Below are 25,389 nucleotides of genomic sequence, written 5' to 3' on the forward strand. Positions count from 1 at the left end.
AATAATGACTAATTTACCCATAAAATTAATTTATATGTTAATTGTCTATTACTTATAAATTGAGGGGCAAATTGCTACTTAAATCAAATTTAATATATACCATATTACCATGTATGTCACGAAGTTAAAACTGAACTCTGAATAATACTTGAGTTAACCCCGCATGATATAACATAAACATAGCATTAAATAAATTCAAAACTGCAAATTATGTATCTCAATCTTTATTGAATCATAAAGAGTGTTATAATCTCTTTCAAATTCGAATGGTCATGCGCCACTTATTGATAAAACCAATTGGATGTTAATTCTTTTTGCAGTTACCCAACTATGATCCTTTTATAAAACGATTATTAAATTATTATTTCATTTACAAAACGTTACTAAACCATGAAAATTACTAAAAACGGTTACTGAATTATAAAAATTTGAAAACTGTTATCAAATAATTATTTTATTTACTAAAAGGTTGCTGAACTATAGAAAATTAAAAAACGGTTATCGAACTATAGTTTTATTACAAAATGATTATCGAATTATAGATGTGGACAACAAAAAGTTGTACAACGTTCCATGCAACAAGGCGTTTTGTGATTTTTTACAACTCGGTAACCATAGACTAGTTCTGTAACCGCAAAAATATTTAACCCAACCAATTCTCTCTTTTAATTATATATGTGATATGACATCTCCAACAATTTGGAGCCCATTTATCAATTACAAACTCAGCTTTATTATCTATAACCAACATCATTTAGTATTTGCCACCAAAATCAAAATGGAAAACAACACCAGAAGCAGTTGCTGCAACAATGGCAAGCAATTTACCTGTCCAAAACCCTCATTGTCACCGTTACCGACGCTCGGAAGCCACTTAGCTCGCAGACTAGTTGAAGTTGGCATATCTGATGTGTTCTCAGTTCCTGGAGATTCCACTCTGACCCTATTTGATTATCTTATTTCTGAGCCAGGGCTTAATCTGATAGGTTGCTGTAGTGAGCTAAATGCTGGTTATGCAGCTGATGGATATGCCAGGGCAAGAGGTGTGGCTGCATGTGCTGTTACCTTTACCGTCGGTGGCCTCAGCATTCTGAACGCGATTGCTGGTGCTTATAGTGAAGATCTTCCGGTTATTTGTATTGTTGGCGGTCCGAATTCTAATGATTATTATGGTTGTAAACAAATTCTTCATCATACCATTGGGTTGCCTGATTTTAGCCAAGAATTGCAATGCTTTCGCGCTGTTACTTGCCATCAAGTAATCTCTCTACGTACTTCGTTACATTTGTTTATATATATTCTGTTGCACCGGAACACCATTCTATCAATGTTTCCTGTTTCAGAAATGTTTGAAAACTTTCCATTTCAGAAATGGAACTTTCTGTTAGAATATGAAATGTGCAAAAAAAAAAATAGTTTCACCTTTCAGGAAGCGAGAAGTATTGAATCGGAAACACTGGAATGAGAAACGACGAAACTGATCTTTTACTAGAATAGTTATAAATTTAAAGTTTCGGAATTTCATAAAATGTTAAAACATTAATATTGCTAAGCTACTGATCTTTAGGCCATTGTCAATGACTTGGAGAATGCCCAGGAGCAGATTGATAAAGCAATTATAACATGTTTACAAGAAAGCAAGCCTGTGTACATTAGTATCAGCTGTAACTTGGTGGCGATCCCTCATCCCAGTTTCATTACGAAGCCTATTCCGCTGATCTTCCCCACCAAGTAAGACCAAAAATACAACCAAACGTTTTTAGCCTATTACAAAAATCTTAAATTTCTCTGTTGTGGTTAATTTCTTTCAGAATGAGTAACCGGATGGCCCTGCAAGTAGCAGTGGAAGCAGCTGCAGAAATATTAAACAAGGCAGCGAAGCTTGTTCTCGTGGCTGGACTAAAACTCCGCTCTGATAAAGCCTGCAATACCTTTGTTCAATTAGCAGATTCTTGTGGCTATGCATTTGCAGTCATGCCAGCAGCAAAAGGGCTTGTGCCAGAGAATCTTCCTCATTGTTTTATCGGGACTTATTGGGGCGCATCCAGCACTGCCTGCTGTGCAGAAATAGTAGAAACTGCTGATGCATCTCTGTTTGCAGGACCGGTTTTTGATGATTTGAGCTCTATCGGTAACTCACTTCTCTTCAACAAGAAGAAAGCTGTTATTGCAGAAGCTGAACGCGTCATAATTCCAGGAATGCCTGTCTTCGGAACCATATTGCTAAAGGATTTCCTGGAAAACCTGGCGAAACGGCTTGATTACAATACAAGTGCTTATCAGAATTACAAAAGAATATGCGTTCCTGAAGGACTTCCTTTACAATTGAATCCAAATGAAGAAATGAAAGTCAATGTTCTGTTCAAGCACATACAGAAGATGTTGTCAGGTAACATGGTTGTTATCGCCGAGTCAGGCGACTCTTGGTTCCACTGCCAGAAGCTGAAATTGCCACAGGGTTGTCGGTAGGTAACACATAAGAGCCTTCAGAATTAATTTACATGCTTTTTCCAAACAAACATAAGAATTAATGAACCTCGGGCAGGTTTGAGAGCCAAGTGCTATATGCATCGATCGGTTGTTTAGTTGGTTCGACTCTTGGGTATGCACATGCCGAACCAGATAAGAGAATTGTTGCTTGCATTGGAGATGGAAGCTTCCAGGTATATTTATTTAATCCCCTCATCATAATTAAGTTGATAACTACTTGTAAAAAGTGTTCATTGTCTGTCTTTAATTGCAGATGACCTCTCAAGATGTGTCGACTATGCTTCGATGTGGGCATAAAAGTATAATAATTCTGATAAACAATGGTGGATATACGATCGAAGTTGAGATTCATGACGGACCGTACAATGTCATCAAGAACTGGAACTATACTGAGTTGGTTAATGCAATGGATAATGGTGAAGGCAGATGCTGGACTGCTAAGGTAATTAAGCTGGATATCCGGTTAATTTAACTCATATTTTTAACCGAATAGGTGATTTTCTTTTATTTTTTAATATTTAAATTTAAATAAATAAGTTTATGGTTACCGAGTTGTAATGCGTATTATATAAAAACACAATTTTTAAAAAAAGAGGAGGGCAAATCATGTGATGTAAAAAATTTATGCCCTAATTTTAATAGGGTTAATTACATATAAAATCACCACCTTTACACAAAATTATAAAAATAACACGATCTTTAAAACGTGGCAATTCAGGGCACCACCTTTCATTTCTTTTCAAAAACAACATGGACACATTTTAGTGGCATTTTTGCTGACGTGGCATGACACGTGGCACTCCCATCGGGTGTCCAAGTCAGCAAAATTTTATCTAAAAACGTGTCCATGTTGTTTTTGAAAAGAAATGAAAGGTGATGCCCTGAATTGACACGTTTTAAAGGTCGTGTTATTTTTGAAAATTCGTGTAAAGGTGGTAATTTTATATGTAATTAACCCATTTTAATATGCCCGAATTTTAAGTATTGAATTTGAAAAGTTCATGGCCCTCTCATGCAACATTCTTTCTACCGGCGAGTGTCATCAAAGAACTTAAATTACTTTCTTTTTATGACATACCATGACATATCGAATATGTGGCGTTTTAATTAATTATACTAATATCGCTTTATCTGTTTCACACGTGATTCGTAGTGTGACTCGACAAATTATCAAATTATATTTAAAATAATAATTAATTAGAAATCGTTTATTTTATTTAACATTTTAATAATTTATTAATAGTTTAATATTTTTAATTGATATTTAAATTTTATATTTATAGAAAATTTAAATAGAAAATATCAAATAATAATTAAAATAGTAATTAAAGTAATTCATCTTATTTAAAATTTTATATAATCTAAAAAAATTAAAATATTAATTATTAAATATTTTTAATATATATTTTAATTAATACTATAGACAATTATTTTAACATAATAATTTATTTTAATTTTAATAGTTATCTTTTTTTTTTGTAAGCCCATCCGGTTTCCAAGGCTTCGCCCTGACTAATCCGGATCCGACCCGCATCGCGCACCTGGCATGGTGGGTGAGTCTACCAGTGGGAATTTTTTGCATTCACAAGGACTCGAACCGGAGACCTTATTTAAGCATACCAAGCCGCTTACCACTTCTCATGCATGATATTCTTTCAAACAACCGGAAAAAAACTCTACTTTTACCGGTGATGGGGATAGAATACAAGGACAAACTCACCTTCTTCTTCTTATAGTAATGGTAATGCTAAATTTTTCACCCAGCTTTAAATGCAGTAGAGGACATCTTTAATGACATCAGGGAGCTGGCAAAAGAGTCTAAAGGAATTTCTTGAATGTTTTCTCCAATGAAAATCAACATGTTAGCCCACCAAATTACAGCTAATGCAAATAATCAAATTTGAATAAAAAAGTTATCTGATAAATTGGTCTCATGTTTGGAACATAGACTTGCAAAATAGTGCTGCTGGAAACTATAATGGCTTGAGTGTTTGATTTTTATTTTTCTATTAGAAAAAAAAATTCGGCCTCAGCAAATATATTAGAAAGAGAGATTTGTATTAGTCAACATATCAAATAATTGTTTTGATTAGAACTATAATTATAATTAATTAACTAATCACTATAATACCTTTATTCAGTACTCCCTCTGTTCCATTTTAATTGAGAAAATTCTCATTGCACATTATTTAAGAAAATTCTCATTGCGCGAGAAATTGTTGAAATCGCATATTAGCACCCATTATTCTTTCAACCAGTTCATCTGGTACTGGCACTTCAGTTGCATTTTGAATTGGTGCATTGAGATCTCATTTATCCTTGATTATCATGTTACATTATAATACATGTAGTATGATATCATGTAACATATTTTTTTTTTCAAAACCTTGAAGGTCCTGCAACAATTGCAAAACGCGACTATAGAACTCTAAATGCATGTTCCACATTTTTCATACATGAATCTTGTTTCATTGCAAATAATTTTTTCTTATTTCCTCGTGACTCATGAATTGTTTGAACAAAACCATTTTAGATATATGCCATCTGCTAAGTAATAACTCATATTATATTCTTTTTCTTAAATGACATAACGAGCCAGAGGAGTCATAGATTGAGCAAGATTAGAAATTAAATATAATGACTTCAGTACATTAATATCATTATTGGATCCAGACATCCCGAAACCAGCTGCTCGTTTCCTCGGGTTTATCCCATATTTAACTCTCATTTGAAATATAATTCCCTATTTGCACCCCGGAAATTCATATTTCCGGGTTTGTGTCTTTTTTATGGGTCGTCCGTGGAAGTGTTCTGCAGACGACCCAATTAGGCATGCTGTCCGCATAACAATTCTGCGGACAGTGTTTGTTGTCCATATCTGCTCCTACGTGGAGCAGACGTGGACAATTAAAGGGTGGTCCGCATAAGTGTTCTGCGGACCACCATTAAACAAATGATTGGGATAAATTTCTCCAATTTTTTTTATGAATTGTCCCAATTATTTAGTGTTCTGTGGAATTCCATACATTATTACCGATTAAAAATGTTATGAATATCATATAGTGCTTTAGTATGGATTTTTTGGGTTCTGGGCATTCTACAACATTACCGATTAATTGAATTTTCAAACAGTGATTCAAATCGTGAGAAAAATAAAAATTTGTGTTGCTGATTGTAATTGGAATTATAATACATATTGTTCATGATTTAATTTGCATTTAAGCAATACTATTTTTGAGAATTTAAAAATGATTTTCTCTTGACATATTTAATTTGCATGTGCATTAAAACGAATTTTAATATTTACATAACAAATTGATTCGAGTTAGTCTTAAAGCTAAAACTAGTGAGATAATTAGAGGTTGTTGATGGGTTTATCCCCTATTTAATATACTCCATATTATATTTTAATTAAAAAAATTTGGAGAAATTCTCCCAATCACTGTGTAAATGATTGGGAGAATTTCTCCCAATCATTTGTTTAATGGTGGTCCGCAGAACACTTGTGCGGACCACCCTTCAATTGTCCACGTCTGCTCCACATAGGAGCAGATATGGACAACAAACACTGTCCGCAGAATTGTTATGCGGACAGCATGCCTAATTGGGTCGTCCGCAGAACACTGCCGCGGACGACCCATAAAAAAAGCACAAACCCGGAAATATGAATTTTTGGGGTGCAAATAGAGAATTATATTTCAAATGAGAGTTAAATATGGGATAAGCCCCGTTTCCTCTATTAGTGGAGAAAAGAAGGCCACCACTGCCAAAAACTTTTGTACAATTTTTTTTTTGGAAAAAGTGTTGTTTGGTCCTTAACCACATTACCTTTCTTGTTTTGATTTAACGGAGTTTATTATTTAATGGAGAGTGTGGCACAATATCCACATTCCATGCGTTTAGGGGTATAAAAACAACGAAAATTAGAGTATATGGATTTAAATACGACAAATTGAAGTATAGAGACCTGATGAAAAAAAGGTGAAGAGTAGAAGGATCTGAGGATGGATTTGACCAATATTTTATGATATTGTTACGATAAAGTACATTATGATACTGTTAATGATAAATTATATGAAAAACAGATAATAATAATAATATGATAAGTGATAATAGTACGATAAAGTATACAAAATAATTTTACAGAAAGATTATGATACCGATACTTAATTATATAATAACAGAGGAAAATCAAAATAAGTTTACAAAATGATTATGACATCGATATGATAATGAAAACTATACGCTAACGGGTAAAATCATAATTATTTTAAAATAGCGAGAGTAAAAATATAAATATGAAAAAAACGTATGGTATTTTATATAATTTTTTCGTATTGAGGTAAAGAGTGTAAATATTTTCGTTTTTAGGTAAATACATAAACTTCCCTTTTTGAGCAAATTACTCTAAAGCATCCACATATGTCATAATTTACACTTTGGTACGTTTTGTTTGAAAATTAGACGATTTGATCCTCACGGTTATTTTCATCAACGATTTAGTCCTTCCGTCCATTTTAGTGTTAGTAAACGGAGTCAACAGACTGAATCAAGACAAATTAATTTTAAAAAAATGATATGGTCTTCCAATTTTATTTTTATCTTCTATTACGTCTATCAAGTTTGAAATTAATTTATCCCTAAATCTTTTAACTTGGTTAACCAACACTAAAAATAGATATAGGGAGTAATTGTTGACAAAAAAAGTGAGAGATCAAACTGTTTAATTTCTAAAAAGAAGGGACCAAAGTGTGAATTATGAAAATATAAGATGTTATAAATAATTTGCTTTTTTTTTGGGTGAGAGTAGACTTGTTCATGGGTTTGGGTACCCGGCCCGTCCTCTTAGGGCCGGGCTTGGACACCAATTTTTGGTTCCAAGCCCGGCCTGAGCCCGAGCCCGAAAAAAGTCTGATTTTTTATGGGCGGGCTCGGGCTTCTAACTTTGTAAAAAAACAACGTGAGCCCGTCCAAGTCTGGTCCGAGCCCGAAAAAATAGTGAATTAGGGCCGGGTTTGGGTAGTATATTTAAAGCCCGAACCGGGCTTGGGCGGGCTTGGGCTTGCTTTTAAAAAAGTCAAGCACGCCTAAGCCCGGACCATGAACAGGTCTAGGTGAGAGGGATAGCGTGCTTAAAACCCTTGCAAAAGCCCTTGGCCTCTCTTTCTTCTGTGTCAGACATGGCGCTCTAATACAAAAACAAAACCCGAAAATCTTTTCAAAATATGCTTCGCTGCGCTTATCGTTACAGTCCTCGATTCTACAGTATTGGTTCTCTAAATATGGGTTCCAAATTATTCCCAAAACCCACTACAATAACAGTACCTTCAATTACTCCTTGTTTAAGCAGAAAAAATCAATTCCACACATGTAAACGGATTTTACCTGTAGTTTGTGCAAAACCCATATCAAAATTCCGTCCTTATCACCCTAAAACCAACGGCTTTGCTACTGCTACAGTTCCAGTTCCGGTTCCAGCTCCAGTTCCAGGTAATTTGTTTTTTTTTTTTTTAAATGTAGTTGGATATTTTACCTTGTTCTGATGGAATTTAATTTTGCAGTGAATGAAGAAGTGTTGGAGAAGGAGTATAAGGAAAGAATAGAGGACAAGTTGAAAGAGCTCGGTATCGAAATGGATGAATATTCTACTGGCCAGCACAACAGCTTATTCTGTCCAATGGTAATTTTCTTTTTCTGTAACCCTGTTAATGCTGGTTCAGTGCGAATAAAATTGTCCGACTTTCAAGCTTAATCATGCGTGGTATCATGTCGAAAGTGTTTGATGGCTCTATTGAATTATAAGGGGGAAACAAACATCTTGAGGTTGTAGTTTAGTTTGTAATCTATCAATAACTGCCTAGATGATATAGGGTGTGTTTGGCATTGCGGTTGCGGAAAAGCGCTGAAGATTTTTTTATTCACTTTTTTAGGCTTTGAAAATTGCTGAGGAAAGCAGGTAAATAATATTTTTTTTACATATGTAATTGGAAAAATAATATAAAAAGCACATTTTGGTCCCTAAAACAGGCCATGAGAAGATAACAATTAAAAGCAGATGTTATCGCTTTTTTTTGAAATATGGTGCATGCTCATGTAAAACTTTTGGTCATTTGTAGTAATTATGTCTGCAATAAAATTATGAGCAATGAGGTAGTATTTGTTTGTTACACTTCGGTAAAAATTCCAAACCTTTACTTAACTTTGAAGCCTAATGATTATTGTTATGGAATTTGATTTTTGTGTCAGTGCAATGGTGGTGACTCAGAGGAGAAATCACTGTCTCTTTTTATCAACCCAGATTGGTATTGTTTTATTTTGTTTTCTTGTCAATTTATTATTTTAGCTTCCACAATATAACAGATTGATAAATTTGCTCCTCTTTGATGTATAGGTCTAATGCAACCTGGAATTGCTTTCGAGCTAAGTGTGGCTGGACAGGCGGAACAAGGGTAAACTGGTTGCTTTTCTGAGATGTCTAACTATGGTTATATGTTTCACTAGAAGTTTTTTTATTTAACGCTCTCGTTTTTCCAGCCCTTTGCAGGAAAAAGCTCTACATTTGAGCACTCAGCCCAATCTAAAAGAGTTAAGCAGATTAGAAAAATTACTGTACAGAGCCTTGGATTGGAACCACTATGTGGCGAGGTTATTAACTTATTTCTCTTATTCTTCCTTCTCTTCAGTTTAATATCTTGGTTAGTTGAATGATCTACGACATTCATATCCTCTTCCCGTTGCCTGTGATGGCTCAAGCCTCGTAGCTGCTATTAGGTTTTCATCCATATAGGCAATTTATGTGTTTCTTTTAAATATCATTGTGGTCTGTGTTACCTCTACCGGGAGGAACTTTGTGGGTGCAACCATATTTGAAGCAGGGAACACCTTTGTTACTCTTTTGAGGACCTGTTCTGCTGTTATGTTGAGTCTCGTTGCTGAGTCTGGAAACCATTAAGGGCAGACTGGTTGAAGTGTGTTTTAATGCCCATGGCTATCCGGTATTGGCGGCAAGTTATTCACAGAAGCACTTTTGCGTCATGTTTTTAATCAGTTGATGTGACACCTTCTGACAATTGTAGATTTTAGAGGAGGGATATATTGTGCATAAAATCTTTATAACTCTCTGTGCTTCACTATAAGGGTTTACTTGTGTCTGAAGGGCTATAGATCAGTTTTTACAATCATAGGCATAGTATATAGAGATGGTTGTGCCAACTGAAGGTTGTACTGAGTGTCTGGCAAAGCCATTTTCCACATTTCCTATGAGATGAGCATTGTTCATAATCGTCTTCCAGCCTATGTAAAACCATAACTCAAGCTTGATTTTTGTTTCTTTTTTCATTTCACAATAACAGATAAACAATTCAAGTAAAATGTCAATAAGATCTCTCATGTAGTGTACTCTGGTGTTGCACCTCTTTCAATCAAATGGAATATAAGCTAGTGTGAACATGTTTTATTTTGATTATTTCTCCCTAGGTTTTGTTTGCAGATTCTGAACATCTTTTTCAAGAATTTCTTATGTTTATTGCACTTGAAAAAGAGGGGGATGTGCTACAGACTGAATTTCCATTACAATAATTATCTTCACCTGATTTACGAATTGTTATGTGAATATTGCATAAATATCCGCATGTACACTTGCATCTCTTTTACGGTCCTTGCTTTATCTTTTATGAAGTTTTCTTCATATTGTATTGGTGTGCATCATGTTTTCTAGCTTCATTTTCTCAAATTTTTTTATGACTTTTTTTTGCCTTATTGCAGCTTCTTGGTTTTTTTGCTGAGCGGTTAATATCAGCAGAAACATTGCAGAGAAATCTTCTTATGCAAAAAAACTATGGCGACCAGGTGTGTGGTATTTTCTTATTCAGTAATACGACTTGTCACTTGTGATCTTTATTCAATAATCATGGACCAGATTCCATTTGAACTTTAAGTGATTGTGATAAATTAGTTTAATGACTCTAGAATTCTGTTTTCTCATTATAGTTTACTATCAATCGGGCCTATGGATGCTCTTATGTCTCATATATAGTTGCTGTAATACCTCAATATTATAATTTACATGATGTTATCGAGTGATTTGCAAAGTCAGCAATTTAGGTTTCCGGCATATAATGCTTTTGTTTATTGTCTTTTCTTTTTTCTGTTTTAAAATTATGCTTTTTGATTCTATTCAATAAGTTGCCTCTGCAATACCGTAGTCTTGAGATCTTACCGGAAGCAGATATATGATGTTAGTTATTTCAATCTAACAGGTGGTGCTCTTCCTTGTCTAATAACTATTTGCATCATACTGGCAGATTGTTATAGCATTTACATATTGGCGAAATGGAGAACTCATCAGCTGCAAGTATCGAGATATCAACAAGAATTTTTGGCAGGTAATATTTAAGTGCTTATGTTGGTGTCAAAAATCTGAAAGAATTTTTTCTTGTTATTTTGAACTTGAAGCAATGATTGAGTTGAGAGCATAAGGAGCGTCCTTAAAATCGTGAACCTTCACAAGTATATGAAATTTCTTTCAATTGAATTATGCATGTGTGTATCTTGGGCTGATATCTATAGTCTAAGAAAGTAATTTATGTATTTTTTTTTGAATAACCAGCAATCTATGTATAGTAGTTTGTAGGAGATATAATTAGCAAAAAGATCATTTGAGCTCCTGCCTCCTGAACATATTGGCAAATTCGGTTGTATATTTGTTATTTGGTGCTGTTTAATTGAGTCTTTTCTTTTTCATATTTGATCATCAAATCCTTAATGCAGACAACGTGAGCAAATAATCTACTTGTGCCTGTAAAATCACTTAAGGAGATTAAATAGAAATAAAAAACTAGTTGGCCCGCCATGTCAGCTGTATTTTCCGTTTCTTTCTCTTCTGCTCTATTCTCACAGTTTCCCTGCCTCTCTCTCCCTTTATTGTGCTTTTCTTCTTTCTCTAGTGATTGCTTGTGCAATTTTTAGTTCTTTTTGTTGTTTAACGTCCTTTCTTGTAGATCTAATCTTTCCTTGAAGCTTACCCTGGAGTCTGAACCAAAATTTCATTCAGACCAGTCGAACAGTCGTTTCATGGTTAATAAGTAATATAGAAATATTAATATAAACTTGTGTTTCATATAAAAAATGATGACAAAATCAATTTAACAAATGTGCAGAGAATTTAAACTTATTAGAGTAGATATTAAGTGAATTAAAGTGATAAAAAGAGGCTGTTAGGCTTATAAGTAGACACTAATGGAAATGAAAAGAAATAAATGAAAAAGTGCCAAAAAATGAATAGTTCACTTGGTGTATTTTTAGACCTAAATAGCAGTGAAACTTTTGAACTTCAATGGCGGAATTGCTCAGGTGTTATATATACTACGATTGTCCTCTAGTTAGCTGCTTAAGAAATTCTCAAAACTTTAACTAATAATTTTTTAAAGGAAAGTGGCTTTCAATACCTTGCGAATTGAATACGAGCGGATAACAAGAGAGTGCTGGAGGTAGGTCTAGAAAAAGAAGGGATACAAAATTTAAAAGAACAATTGGTGCAGGAAGTGGGTGAATAACACGGAAAAATTAGGCATTGAACTTTCTATTAGATATTGTATCGGGGGGCATAAATGGTAGAGATATAAGCTCATTCTCTATTTTCCTATATCTCGAAATTGTAGATACGTTTATCTCGAAAATATAGATGTATTTCCTATATCTTGAAAATGCGGATGCATTTCTACTTCTCTCTGTGTCAAATAGATTGAAAATCCAAAGCATAGATATATACCTAAAATTCTAGAATAAAGTTAAAGAGCTACCCTAAAATTCTCCATTTGTCAACCTTAATTTGGTTTAATTTAAAGAATTAGACTTTGATAGTAAGATGGCCATTAATTAATTCTATGAAAGTGAAGACAACGGATATTGGAGGAAAAACTGAGATATGGTGGAAATTCTTGAAAGTGGTCATGGATTTTATATTTGAGCTGAATCTTGGGCTTGAAGAAAGGAATGTATTTATTATTTTAAAGGCAAGGGCTTCTTATTGACAAACCATTTCTTAATCCGTGTCTACTTTCCTTTAGATTATGTTTGTGACTTCTTATTCTAGAATTGTTTTTCTCATAGTGCATGTAAATCCTTAGCTCAATGCTGTAAGCAAGTAGGCTTTGATTCTGACATTCTGTAAGGAACCGTCCCTTACTAACAAAACATGAGTACCTGTTAATGTTATCAAGGGTTTCGAAGCTGGTATTGAGGGCTTAGATGAGTTTATATATAACTTGAAGGGTCTAAATGAGCTTTTGGCTGTACATAGTAACTCCTTCAAACTTTTTAGCTGATACCTTTTTCTAAGATGCGTTTACTTTTCTCTTAATGCGATGTATAGATCATAGATTAGTTCTTTTAATTGCAATTCAGGCCTGTCTTGGTCGGAGGCCCTATTTGCAAGTTTCCTATTTTTATAAGGCTGTAGATAGTTTAGCTATTTACTCATTCTCTCTTTAGCTTATCATTATGATACTAGACTAGACGTTTTTTACTCATTACCAATTCTCTTGACAACTATCAAAAGTTGTCAACTTAAAACAAACTTTGCCTTAACCGCATAATGCTTATTAAGAGTTAAAGATCAACGGAATCATGTGATATGTGAATTTTGCATGTATGATTGAGCCAAAAATCAATCTTTCTAACAATGATTGGTGGTTCCTTTATCATTTTCAACCTACTATATGGCTTCCTAACATCCGTAATTAGCTTTTACATAACACAGATATCAAATTCTGAATAGCAATAGGAGTTTTATGTTCAGCGATTAGTATTCATATCATTCTAGACGAAGAATGAATTTTTGCTTTCCCTGATAAAATCAGGCAAATACAATTGATCCTTTGTCTGCGTTTATTGCAGGAAAGTGATACAGAAAAGATATTTTATGGGCTGGATGATATCAATGATATCAAGGAAGGTGATGATATAATTATTGTATGTCTTTTCTTCCATCTGTTTCTTCTTCTTTGCTTATTAGTCATTAACTCAGATCAGATGCTTAACTGAAGACCTGAAATTTGTTTGTCATTATAGGTTGAAGGTGAAATGGACAAGCTTGCAATGGAAGAAGCTGGGTTTCGTAATTGTATTAGTGTTCCTGATGGTGCTCCTCCACAAGTTTCTGAAAAGGAATTGCCATCTCATGATAAGGTCTGTATCAACCTTTAAATAGTGATTGATGCTGATATTATTTTTTTACCATGATCATTGTTCTTATCTTGTTTCTTTTTATATTTTTGCTGCTGTTCTACTTCTTGAATGCTGTCAAGAATGAATGAGTATCACCTTGTCAACACAAGCTGTCAAGTCCTAATTGGGGATTTATTTGATAAATGAAGAAAATAAAATAGTCATATCGAGTCAAAACAAGTTGATTAGGTCAATAGTGGAGGTGCTACTCTCATGTGAGTTTTGCATGTTTGCTTTATGTCTACTTTTTAAGTTGGCCTGATATCAGTGCGAAGGAGTTGCCCATCTCTGCTTTAACAAAAGAGATATTCACAAATAAAAAGAAAGAGAAAATTTTTTGAAATTTTTGGCATCTTCCCTGTTCTCGAAGTATTGCAAAAACTCAATATTTAAGCTACCTATCTTGGAATAATAAGGCAGAGAAGAACATTTCCCTTGAAAGCATCTTATCACTTTATTTCAAAGAAACCAAAAGATAGTGAGAAGGCTTAGATGTCTCTTATGGAGCCTTTTTTGTAAGTTATTGTAGATGAAAAAAAGAGAGCCAAAAATGTCCACATGAATTTGAAGCAGAACTTCATTTGCAAATAAGACATCTTGCAACATTTTTCAGCTTCAAACCCATATATATACATCTCTACAGAATTTTATTGTCCGAATATAGAATAGAATCCCAGCTTGGTAACAATTTTGTTTGATGTAATGGGAGATTTTCTTGCCTATGCACCCTACTTGACTTTTCATGCTGTGTACTCTGATAAAACTCTTGTTTTTATGCCAAATTTTTGGTTAAAGTTTAGTTCTTCAGTAGTTTTTGGGTTAATGAATTAACAGTTTATTGATTAACAATATAGCCTTGGCAGAATTTGGTATAGTATTGAAACTTTATAGAAGATGGACAATACAATGCAATTAAAAAGATGAATCTTCAATTGGTCATTTATAGTTTCAAAGACGAGCAATTTTGGTTAAAAGTCGCTCTGTAGAAATTGTGTGTGTAAAACCAAAAACAATTTGGCATGAAGATTTCAAGTCACTGTAAATAAATTTTTCTTTGCATTGTTCGGTTACAACTATTTCATGGAATCTCATTCTGTGGGGCTGTGGTCACTTCTAGGTACACTAGCCACTGAGTGCACACTTAGTGTTTGTTGGTATGCATTTTCTAATTACCGTAATCTGAAGCCAAAGGAATAAAATGGTATTGTGATAGTGAACTTTTTATCTACAGCTGTGCTAAACTCTCTATTATGGAGGGAACGACTTAAAAATAGGCTTAATTCCTTAAAAAACCCCCACCTTACACTTTTTCTTCGTTTATACCCTGACCTTGTAAAAACACCATTTGTACCCAATTTTGGGTTTTTATGTTTCATCTCTACCCAAAAGCATTAAATTGTACTTTTTTTCATTGGGAAAAGAGTTTAAAACATACTTTTTTCTATTTTAAAATATACAAATAAATCCTTAAACTTAAAAAATAATCAAATACATCCAAATAATTAATTAATTTTTTTAATTTGATAAAATAATAAAAAATTTAAAAAAATTATTATTATTTTTAATTTTTTTTGTCGGAAATATTTTTAAAAAAATTAAAAAAAAATTCGAAATATTTTTTAAAAAAATTAAAAAAAATTATTATTATTTTTAATTTTTTGAAAAAGATGGTATTTTTGTACTATTAATAACATTAATATCTAATTCGTATATAAGTTAAAAATGAAGGATTGTTTTAAACTTTTTTTCAAATGAAAAGAGTACAATTTAATGCTTTTGGGTAGAGATGAAACATAAAAACTCAAAATTGGGTACAAATGGTGTTTTTACAAGATCAGGGTATAAACGAAAAAAAAATACAAGGTGGGGGTTTTTTAAGAAATTAAGCCTTAAAAATAACAAAGTTCATCTGTACGCTGGTAATCACATAGATGCAAGTCATTCTATTATTTGCTTTAGCATTAGGGCGTGAAATATTTTATCTTCAAAGGTGAATACATAAAGATGAGTTTTTGTATTGCTTTAGATCTAGTTGCCTGATTCTTTACATATGTCTCAACTTGTGCTGGAGCTTTAAAGCTGGTGATCTGGTTTTCTCTTTCTATTTGATTTTCTTGCTTTTCTTAATGAAAAAAAAGAAAGAAAACATAACGATTTTTTAACAAAGAAAGCGCAAGACAGAGCTTACCAATGGCATTGTGCAACAATAGAAGCTAGAAATGAAGTACAGGATGGATTCCTTGCTAAAGATACATGTAATCTTAGGTAGCATGCAAAGTGAAATAATTTCAGAAAAAGAAATGGATGTGCAATGAATCTTACCCATCATAGGATGCGTACGAGGGTTAGCTAAATTGTGTTTCTCAAGAGTCGACCACTTCAATAATCTACAAGTGAAGTAATTATAGTATTCACTATGGGCTTAAAATTTCAGCAGTCAATTGCCTAAAGACCCAAATAATGCAAATCACATGCAACCTGATAGGCCACCAAGTTTGCCTACCATGTAAGTGGTACCGCTGAACACATACTACAACCCAAGACCTACCCCATACTAGGTACTATGCTCTAGGTCTAGCCTTAGGGTGTGGTACAAGACTGGAAGTTAAAATCTTTACGCATGGGGATCCACAATGCGTTGGATTGTCAAATCTTTGCCTCTTCAAGTTTGAAAGTGAATATACCTTACTGTTTGTAGATTTTAATATCTGTGATTTGTATCTTTAGATCTGGAGTTAATTCTTATTTCTATTTGTGAAGCTAGGACACAAAATATCAATATTTGTGGAATTGCAGAGAATATTTTAAGAAGGTGGGTGTAAATAATTTCACTGCTTTGGTTTGTACTGATTAAGTCAAAACATTTTAGATTTTAAACCCAATATTTATTTTAATAGAACTGTCGCATAATACTTGCCACTGATGGAGATGCACCTGGTCAAGCTTTAGCTGAAGAGCTTGCACGTCGTGTTGGAAGAGAAAGGTTTGACTGTGATATTAGTTCTCTGAGCTTTTTCATATGACAACTGTCTATGCAAGTTGAGGATACTCATTAATTTTCTATTCATTGCAGATGCTGGCGAATCAAATGGCCAAAGAAAAATAAAGATACAAATTTCAAAGATGCAAATGAGGTCAGATATGATGTTTATTTTTAAGCATGCTTAATTCAACTAATTTTTTAATTCAAATTTAGCTTGTCCTGGTTATAGTGATGGCTGTAAGATTATCTGGTAAAACTATAAAAATGGCCAGGTGATTCATGTAGCTCACCTTCAGCTATTTGTGTTTTATCTGGAAAACTTGTTTGTTTTACAGTTATTTGTTATGCATGATGCCGTATGATCAGCAGTTTGTATTTTTACATTCCTTGTCTGCATGTAGTTTAAATTTGTTTGATGGGTCTCTCGCAAGTCACAAGGACTGCTGAAGTTACTTTGTAAGTACTTTTTCAGTATCAGACATTGTGCGAAACTGATTGTCAAAATATGTGTAGGTGCTTATGTATTTGGGTCCTGCTGCACTTAGGGAAGTAATTGCCAATGCAGAGTTGTATCCTATCCGCGGATTGTTTAACTTCAAGGATTACTTCAATGAAATTGACGCATTTTATTATCGAACTGCTGGTCTTGAATGTGGTGCATCAACAGGGTGGAGGTCTCTAGATGGCTTATATAATGTAAGCATACTTTGATTTCTTTGAATTTTCATATCTTTTCTTTAAACTTGCATTCACTCCTGCATTATAGAGAGTACTGGTTGACGCTATGTTTTATGGGGATGTCCCTTGTATGTTATGGATTTTCATATTGACTGCACAGTTTGTACTGCATGGTTCTGAAATTTGAGGAACAACAATTTTGTTTGGTGATGGATAAGTGTAGGGAAAGGTTGAAATTAGTATAGCTGGATAACAATAGTAAATCATTTCACGAAGTTCTGATCTGCCTTTAGATATTGGGAAATATCCTAAGCTGCATGTTAATTATTGTTTATGTTTCTGTCTTAATTTTTATTTTCTACTTTTATAATCAGAGAAATGAGTTTGCTCTTAAATTCTCTTCTAAAATGGAAATGAGTTGATATATATGATTGCATGTTTGTGCCATTGCTTGGGAGTCCCAACAACATGAGCTGAGTAGCTCGGAATGCCTTGTCTTTTGATTAGGTTTCACCAGGAGAGTTAACTATAGTGACGGGGGTTCCCAATTCTGGAAAGAGTGAGTGGATTGATGCTCTCTTATGCAATCTCAACAGAAATGTTGGTTGGAAATTTGCACTTTGCTCTATGGAAAACAGTGTAAGCTAATAGTCCTTTTCATACTTGCACTGCAATGATAAAAGTTTTCTCTGTTCGTATTTGTATTTGTATTTGCCAACTGCCAATAGATAAGAGGCTGTCTGTATTTTAAAATTGGAAACATATGGGATATGCCATCCATGAATATTTATTGTACTCGACACACAGATCAATCAGAATAAGTTATGATGAAAACGAAATTCCAATTGCTAATCTTCATATTTTACAATTAAATGCTTTTTTGAAAAATGGAAATTAATATCAGCATGATATGTATAGTTATATAACTGTACGAGGAAGAAATCCTATATAGAAATTATCTAATAAAGCAACGTCAATAAATATATATATATATATAGGTGAAACGTAGATGCTGTTTTCATTTTTGTCTTTGCTAAATGACCTGCATGTTAACCCTTGGCAGCATATGTGTCTGCACATTGTACTCATGGCTAAATGTTGTTTCTCGTGTTATTTCACTATCTTATAGGTTCGGGATCATGCTAGAAAACTTTTGGAGAAACACATAAAAAAGCCCTTTTTTGATGCACAGTAAGTTGGGGGCAGTTCTTTTACTCCATCATGTTCTACTTGGTTTGCTTATTATTTTATTTGTACTCTCTTTAAAGTAACAGCTCTTCCTTGTAATCTTTTGTTTAGTACCTGACAGTGTTGTTAAAAGCGCTCGCCTGAGCGCTTAAAGCGCCCAGGCGAGACGCCACAGACTGATGGCGCCTCTAGACTTTCCAGTCGAGGCGCCTTCAGCAAGGCAAGCGCTTCGCGCTCGCCTTGCCTCGCCTTGGAATATGAAAAAGCACGCTTTTTTGAATTTTTTGTTTTTTACGTTTTTTAGGTGACTTTTACTCTAATCTAGACATTCCTATTTGATAGCCTTAATTAATGCCTTAAATGGATTTAATTTAGGAAGTTTAAAAGTCTTTTAGGAAGTCTAAAAGTCTATTCAAGTTTCTATTAAGTGTTTAGGATTAAGTAAAACACACTAACTTCAAATTAAAATATACTTTAAGTAAAAAAAAAAGAGCAGAGCCTTTTGGTCTTTCTTCTCACGCCATGGATAGCCAACTTCAGCCATGCACTGATGGTTCAACACCCACTGAGAAGAAGAAGGATCCAGGATGGAGATACAACTACTTGCAAAATCCTAATGACCCAAATCCAGTGACTTGTTCTTTTTGAGGGAAAGTCGCAAATGATGGTATATATAGAGCAAAGCTACATCAAATCAGAGGTAATAAAGATGCAAGAAGATGTTTGAAGTGTCCTGAACATGTTAAGGTGGAATTACAGCAGTATATGATGGAAAAAAACAACAAATATATGTGTTTTATGACTTTTTATTAAAATATATATATTTAATATTTTTAGGTATAGGCGCCTTACTTCGATAAGGCTCGGGCGATATATGGCTTTCTCGCATTGAGGGAGCCTTGTGCCTTAAACAATACTGAGTACCTCAACTATGTTTGTAATTCTCTTAAGATATTTAACTTTAAGGGACTATGTTATGGAATTCTTTCAGTTCAAAGGCAGACTATCTGCATGGACAAGTGTTCAGTGTTATGTGTAGCGTACCTCTTCCTTGTCCTTACTACATACTCAAACATTGGACGCTAATAGCTGATTCTTTTGTAATATCTTTGTTCTGGGTATCCTGGCAATTATTATTTATCTCTTTTACTGATGGACAAATTATATTGTCAATATGTCATGAAAGCTTTCCATGATGGATGAGTTGTGTGTTGACAGTGTTATGTTTCTTAATGGATTTGTTTATCTAATTGTTATATATACCTTTGATAACTTTTTAACTAACTGTTAGATTCCATCTTAAAACCAATTGGTATTAAGTGGAGGTGCCCAACTAATATATAAACACATGTCCACTCACACACACAACCAATGTGGGATTTCCCACTTTAACACTCCCCCTCACGCGTAGCGTGTACAGGCCGAGCAACAAAGTCCCCCCTCACGTAAATCTCACGTGGGCCGGGCCAAACTCAAATTGTGTGAATGGACAAGGCTTTGATACCACGTTAGATTCCATCTTAAAACCAATTGGTATTAAGTGGAGGTGCCCAACTAATATATAAACACATGTCCACTCACACACACAACCTGGTTTTAAGTGGAGGTGCCCAACTAATATATAAACACATGTCCACTCACACACACAACTAATGTGGGATTTCCCACTTTAACACTAACTATAAATATTGTTGTGTTTTGCCTTCTAGTTATGCCTCCAATATCGATGGAGAAATTTTGCAACGAATGAGTGCGGAGGAGTTTGAGGAAGGGAAATTATGGTTAGCTGAGACATTTTACCTCATAAGGTGAGTAACACTTCAAAGTTTCATTTTTATGTTCAAATGATCGACTGATACTTGTACTAAATAAGATCTATATGTTTTGTGGTAAAGAAGAAAAAGATATATTCCGAGGAAGCATTTTCCAAGAAGTGATCTTGCTGTTTTTATTGTTAAAATATGAAAACTCACTTGGGAATTTATTTGTAGTGTTTAGATTATATGGAAATTATCACTCTCCTTCCATGAAAAAGATCATTAGAATATTAAGTTAGCAAAACCTGATGTGTTTAACGTGCGATTGAATATAAGATATGTTACACCAAAAAGAATAATTTTTATTGTACCGATGATTGGTTGATGGCCAGTTTATGATTTAGTTGCTTTTACATATTCTATAAAGACAAATCCGAATCATTTTGAATGGAGTAAGAGAATTTATATTCCCGAACTTAATTAGTAGCCGTATCAGTTGGTCATCATTGCTAGATGGATACCGGTAATTGATGTATTATATGTTTTTTCTTGGAGTTTTCCCCCCCTTTTCTTAAGCATCAGCTACAGTACTGGAAAAGACTTTCCTTATAAATTAGCTGTTTTCTTGTAAATAACTTCGTTTTTCATTGACCTAATTATTTTTGGTCTTCACTTAATTACCTGATGTAAAACACTGGAAAGTGTAGAGATCATTTTAGTGAAACAAATAGAGCATTAATAATTATTACTTTTCCAGGTTTCGATCTAACTGGTTTATCTGATTGTAGTCCATGATTGCATATTAAAAATGAGTCATTTTGATGTATTTTTGTGCGTCTTTTTCTGATGAATATGGAATAGATGTGAAGATGATAAACTTCCAAATATAGATTGGGTTATTGCTCTCGCAAAAGCAGCAGTTTTGAGGCATGGAGTACGAGGACTTGTAATTGATCCTTACAATGAGCTTGACCATCAGCGTACTGTTAACATGTGAGATTTACATCCCTGTCTGTCTTTCATTGTTGAGTGCTTTTAGAATTACCGTTAAGCGATTAACTTCTAATTGATATGATGTTTGTCTTTGATGCTAAATAACTAATTAGCATTCTGAGTAATTGTAACCTTAAATATCAGATTGAGGTAACTATTAAGCCAAAAATATTTTTCATTCCGTCTTAAAATGATAGGCACTTCAGGACAGTTACATATATTAAGAAATTTACTATATCTAAATAAGAACGAGTTGATTTATAAATAATTATCACAACTATCCTTATTTAGTTAAGTAGCAGTCTTGTGCAAAATTAATAAATGAAGAACTGAAATAATAATTAATAAGATCATATGACATTTAATCCCCCAAGTATTAATTGGCCGTCTATAATTTGGTGCAAAAAAAGTTCAAATAGTGCCTATTATTTTGGGACAAAAGGACGAACGGAGTGCTTGTTTGCCCATATAATTTTGAGCAAATGATGTTTTCAAAATGTTAACTTTGTGATTTCTAAGGTTTTTGAAAATTTTCGTCATGTTGGAAGCTGTTCCTGAAATAAGAAATTTGGTTGTGACAGGACCGAAACAGAGTATGTAAGCCAGATGCTTACAATAATTAAACGATTTGCTCAACATCACTCGTGTCATGTTTGGTTTGTAGCACATCCCAGACAGGTTAGTCACCTTTAACCTTTATTTCCAACCATTTCCGAACTGTACTCACTCGTCATCTGTTTTTCTTGTCTAACAGTTATATAACTGGGCCGGGGATCCTCCTAATCTGTATGATATAAGTGGCAGTGCCCACTTTATAAACAAGTGCGACAATGGGATTGTTGTTCATCGTAACAGGGATCCAGAGGCTGGACCTATGGATCAAGTACAGGTGGGTTACATGTGTTTTTGTGCTGCAAGTGCGTTATATTTCCCTCAGTATTTTAATTATTGTTTAAAATCCATACATGATTCATGCAAGGAGGTAACACTTATAATCTACCTGAGGGAATGGCGATCATTTTTGGGGGTGTGATAGAGTCGAGTTGAGTCAAAACACTGCCAAGCTCGACTCAACCCAATTCTAGAATTTGATCAGATTTTATTTTAAGAGATCAAGGTCGAATTCTATGGAATAATTGAAAATTGAAGTCAACTCGGCTCGAAACTGTAAAAGTATTTGAAAATTAAATTTTAGTATAAAAATAAAGATATTATCGTAAATATATCTAATTATAAAGAATAAAAATCTAAATGAGCCAAAATTTGATTAGGTTTGCGAGTTTGTTGAGTCGAGTATCTTGATTCGAAATTAACTCGAGTAGATTGAACTCAAGGTCAGCTCGATTAATGTTGAGTCGTTTTTGGGTATTCTTTTTTGAGTTAAATCCGATCAGATTGTGAGTTGACTCGATTCAGTTATATCCCTATTATCGTGTAAAAAAGATAGCCGTAGTTGCTCGGGGATCATGGTTATCTTTTGGGGCTGTATTAAACTGATGGTTCATGTTTCTTTTTATGGTCCTGAATCTGTGGTTCATATATTGTCCGTCACTCATAGATGTGAACCAATTCCTTATAAGTTTTTATAACGTACAGATTTGCGTGCGGAAGGTGAGAAACAAGGCCATTGGAACCATAGGCGACGCCCACTTGTCCTATAATAGGTACGCGAGCATATTAATACTTTCTGGGTGAAAAAGCTGAGTTTTGAGGCATGAGTATGGAATCAATGCTGATGAGTTATGTACACGCTATTCTATGGCAGGGCAACTGGAGAATACAACGATCTTGATACATAGGATGAACATGTGAAGCAAGAAGAGTCGGAATTAAAGGTTTTTATCAAAAAGGTTTGTATATTTTAGGAGTGATAGATTAATATGATATTATTATTGTTTTGTATAATCTTTTGGGAAAGCTAGATTAACATGATTAGGAAAACCGCCTTGAAACACAAAACTGATACAGTTTCTGTAAACAAGTTCTTTGTTATGCATCATTCTGCTGTATGGGTTCAACGAGTAATACTTTAGCGGAATTAGAAACTGAAGGAAGGAGGACGAGAGAAGAGAAAAGCACTGTAAAAAGAGAATGGGGTTAGACAAGTAAAAAAATGATGTCGGAAAAGATAGGGAATAACCAGATAATCGATAATTTTGCCGTGGTATAACTTCGGTGGTTGCATATTTAGTCAAGGGAATCAACTATGTTGTAAAGAAATGAAATCCATGTGGTTGAGTTGGCAGGTATGACCATATGGATTATTCATATCTAAGTTTTGAGGTTGAAGATTTTAAGGCTCAATATCTTTGATATAATTTAGATGCTATAATAGCTGTTCAAAACAAGGCAAACATGCTAAAAACCTACTTTTTGTCGCTTAGGCACAGAGTGGCAATATTAGATATTGCTCAACTTTATGTTTTGAAGACTCTTATCATGGGTGCTGCTTATTGCATGCAAAACTTTCGACTCTTCACGATGTTTTCAATTACGTTTATTTCGCCCTATGAATTTGGTAAAAGATCAATTAAGGACAATTTTAGGACTTTGGACAAAAATATCTAAAAGTTGGTTATTTTAGCTCGTTTTACACTTTGAAAGCAACGAGTTGAGGCGTTTAAAGAATATAAAAAAAATGAAAAATAATCAATAACTATTTATCAATTCCTAATTGTGGATACAATACTATCACTGGGGCTGTGGCATGAAAATAAAATGTGATTACTGTTAATTAGACAACTCATTTCTATCTTCAATAACATTGTTTTAAAGTTAATTTTTGGAAAAACTACCCCACACAGCACAACGGGTCTTGACTTGGCCAACCCATAGCAATTTTGTAATCATTGAATTTGTCAAAAACAAATTAAAGGAAATAAAGGTTCATTATAGATGCAAAAGAGCCGGTCAAAGGTTCTTAAGAGCAATCATTCATCTATCTCTACAAATTAAAAAGAAAAAGTACTCTTTTATATATATACTAGTACGAAATCCTCGCTACGCTTCGGAATTTATATTTTTTAATAAAAAAAAATATTTTAGCCTTTGACAAAAATAATAATAATAATAAAACAAATAACACACTACTAAAATGGAGCTTTTTAGCGACGGATTTTTCCGTCGCTAAAAAGCCCATATCCGTCGGGAATTGCTTTCCCGACGGATTTCCCGACGGACGTAATCCGTCGGGAAATGTGGCGTCGCTAAATACATTAGCGACGCCACAAAACAATCCGTCGCCATTTGGCGACGGAAAAATCCGTCGCCAAATGGCAAAGGTCCGTCGCCAAACGTGTCGCCAGGCGACGCGTTTGGCGACGTTCCAAGACGGAGTTGGCGACGGATAAATCCGTCGCCAACGTCCGTCGCCAAATGGCGACAGTTTTGGCGACGGATTTATCCGTCGCCAACTCCGTATTTTAATTTTATGATTGGGTTTAGCGACAGACTTGATCCGTCGCTAATCCGGACAAATCCGTCGGGAAATTGACAAAAATCAAGCATAATTTTTTTTGATTTTTTGGCTTTTTAAATGAATGCATACCCTGTTTAAATACGCATAAATTGACGCAAATTATAAAAACAAAGAAAATATCATAAATATATATATATATATATATATATATATATATATATATATATATATATATATATATATATATAACGTACGATACATGAAAATTGTATACCAAAAACGTCCCTACACTACAGTACTACAAATCTGTGACGTCGTCATCTGGGACAACGTCATCAGTAGCCGGTGGAGGCGGTGGTGGAGGAGTGGGTAAAACATCTCCCGGGGCCCGCTGCTGCATCTGCTGCATCGCCGCTGCAACCGCAATCTGGACCTGATCACGGATCGTATCCGCAAACTGAGCGATGAGATCAGTGCGGAACCTCGCATCGTCGGCTGGCGACATGGTCTGAGAGGAGCTGCCGGGTCGTCTACTAGAAGTACCCCGCTGCGAGGCTACGTACTCAGAACCAACTGAGCCTAATCCGTAGATACGCCGCTTCCTCACCCCCTCAACAGCAAGATAAACTTCGTCCGGATCCACTGGGGGGCCAACA

General features: G+C 34.3%; 2 protein-coding genes across 2 annotated transcripts; both read left to right on the forward strand.

Annotated features, from left to right (window-relative positions):
* Nucleotides 1–675: 675 nt before the first annotated feature.
* Nucleotides 676–2,967, forward strand: LOC126672699 (pyruvate decarboxylase 1-like). Its single transcript, XM_050366656.2, has 5 exons — nucleotides 676–1,258; nucleotides 1,568–1,731; nucleotides 1,812–2,465; nucleotides 2,546–2,663; nucleotides 2,744–2,967. Exons 1-5 carry the CDS (start codon nucleotides 683–685, stop codon nucleotides 2,960–2,962), a joined length of 1,731 nt encoding a protein of 576 aa, XP_050222613.2. The 5' UTR covers nucleotides 676–682; the 3' UTR covers nucleotides 2,963–2,967.
* A 4,660-nt stretch (nucleotides 2,968–7,627) lies between these two features.
* Nucleotides 7,628–23,340, forward strand: LOC126673456 (twinkle homolog protein, chloroplastic/mitochondrial). The gene is made up of 21 exons (XM_050367609.2): nucleotides 7,628–7,980; nucleotides 8,052–8,170; nucleotides 8,737–8,792; nucleotides 8,882–8,939; nucleotides 9,025–9,135; nucleotides 10,255–10,338; nucleotides 10,794–10,874; nucleotides 13,387–13,461; nucleotides 13,561–13,677; nucleotides 16,481–16,528; nucleotides 16,614–16,699; nucleotides 16,790–16,850; nucleotides 17,213–17,395; nucleotides 17,885–18,016; nucleotides 18,507–18,568; nucleotides 20,275–20,373; nucleotides 21,184–21,315; nucleotides 21,897–21,993; nucleotides 22,070–22,204; nucleotides 22,912–22,979; nucleotides 23,081–23,340. Exons 1-21 carry the CDS (start codon nucleotides 7,716–7,718, stop codon nucleotides 23,112–23,114), a joined length of 2,103 nt encoding a protein of 700 aa, XP_050223566.1. The 5' UTR covers nucleotides 7,628–7,715; the 3' UTR covers nucleotides 23,115–23,340.
* Nucleotides 23,341–25,389: the final 2,049 nt, after the last annotated feature.

This window comes from Mercurialis annua, linkage group LG3 (assembly GCF_937616625.2).
Source record: "Mercurialis annua linkage group LG3, ddMerAnnu1.2, whole genome shotgun sequence".
In the NCBI taxonomy this organism is placed as follows: Eukaryota; Viridiplantae; Streptophyta; class Magnoliopsida; order Malpighiales; family Euphorbiaceae; genus Mercurialis; species Mercurialis annua.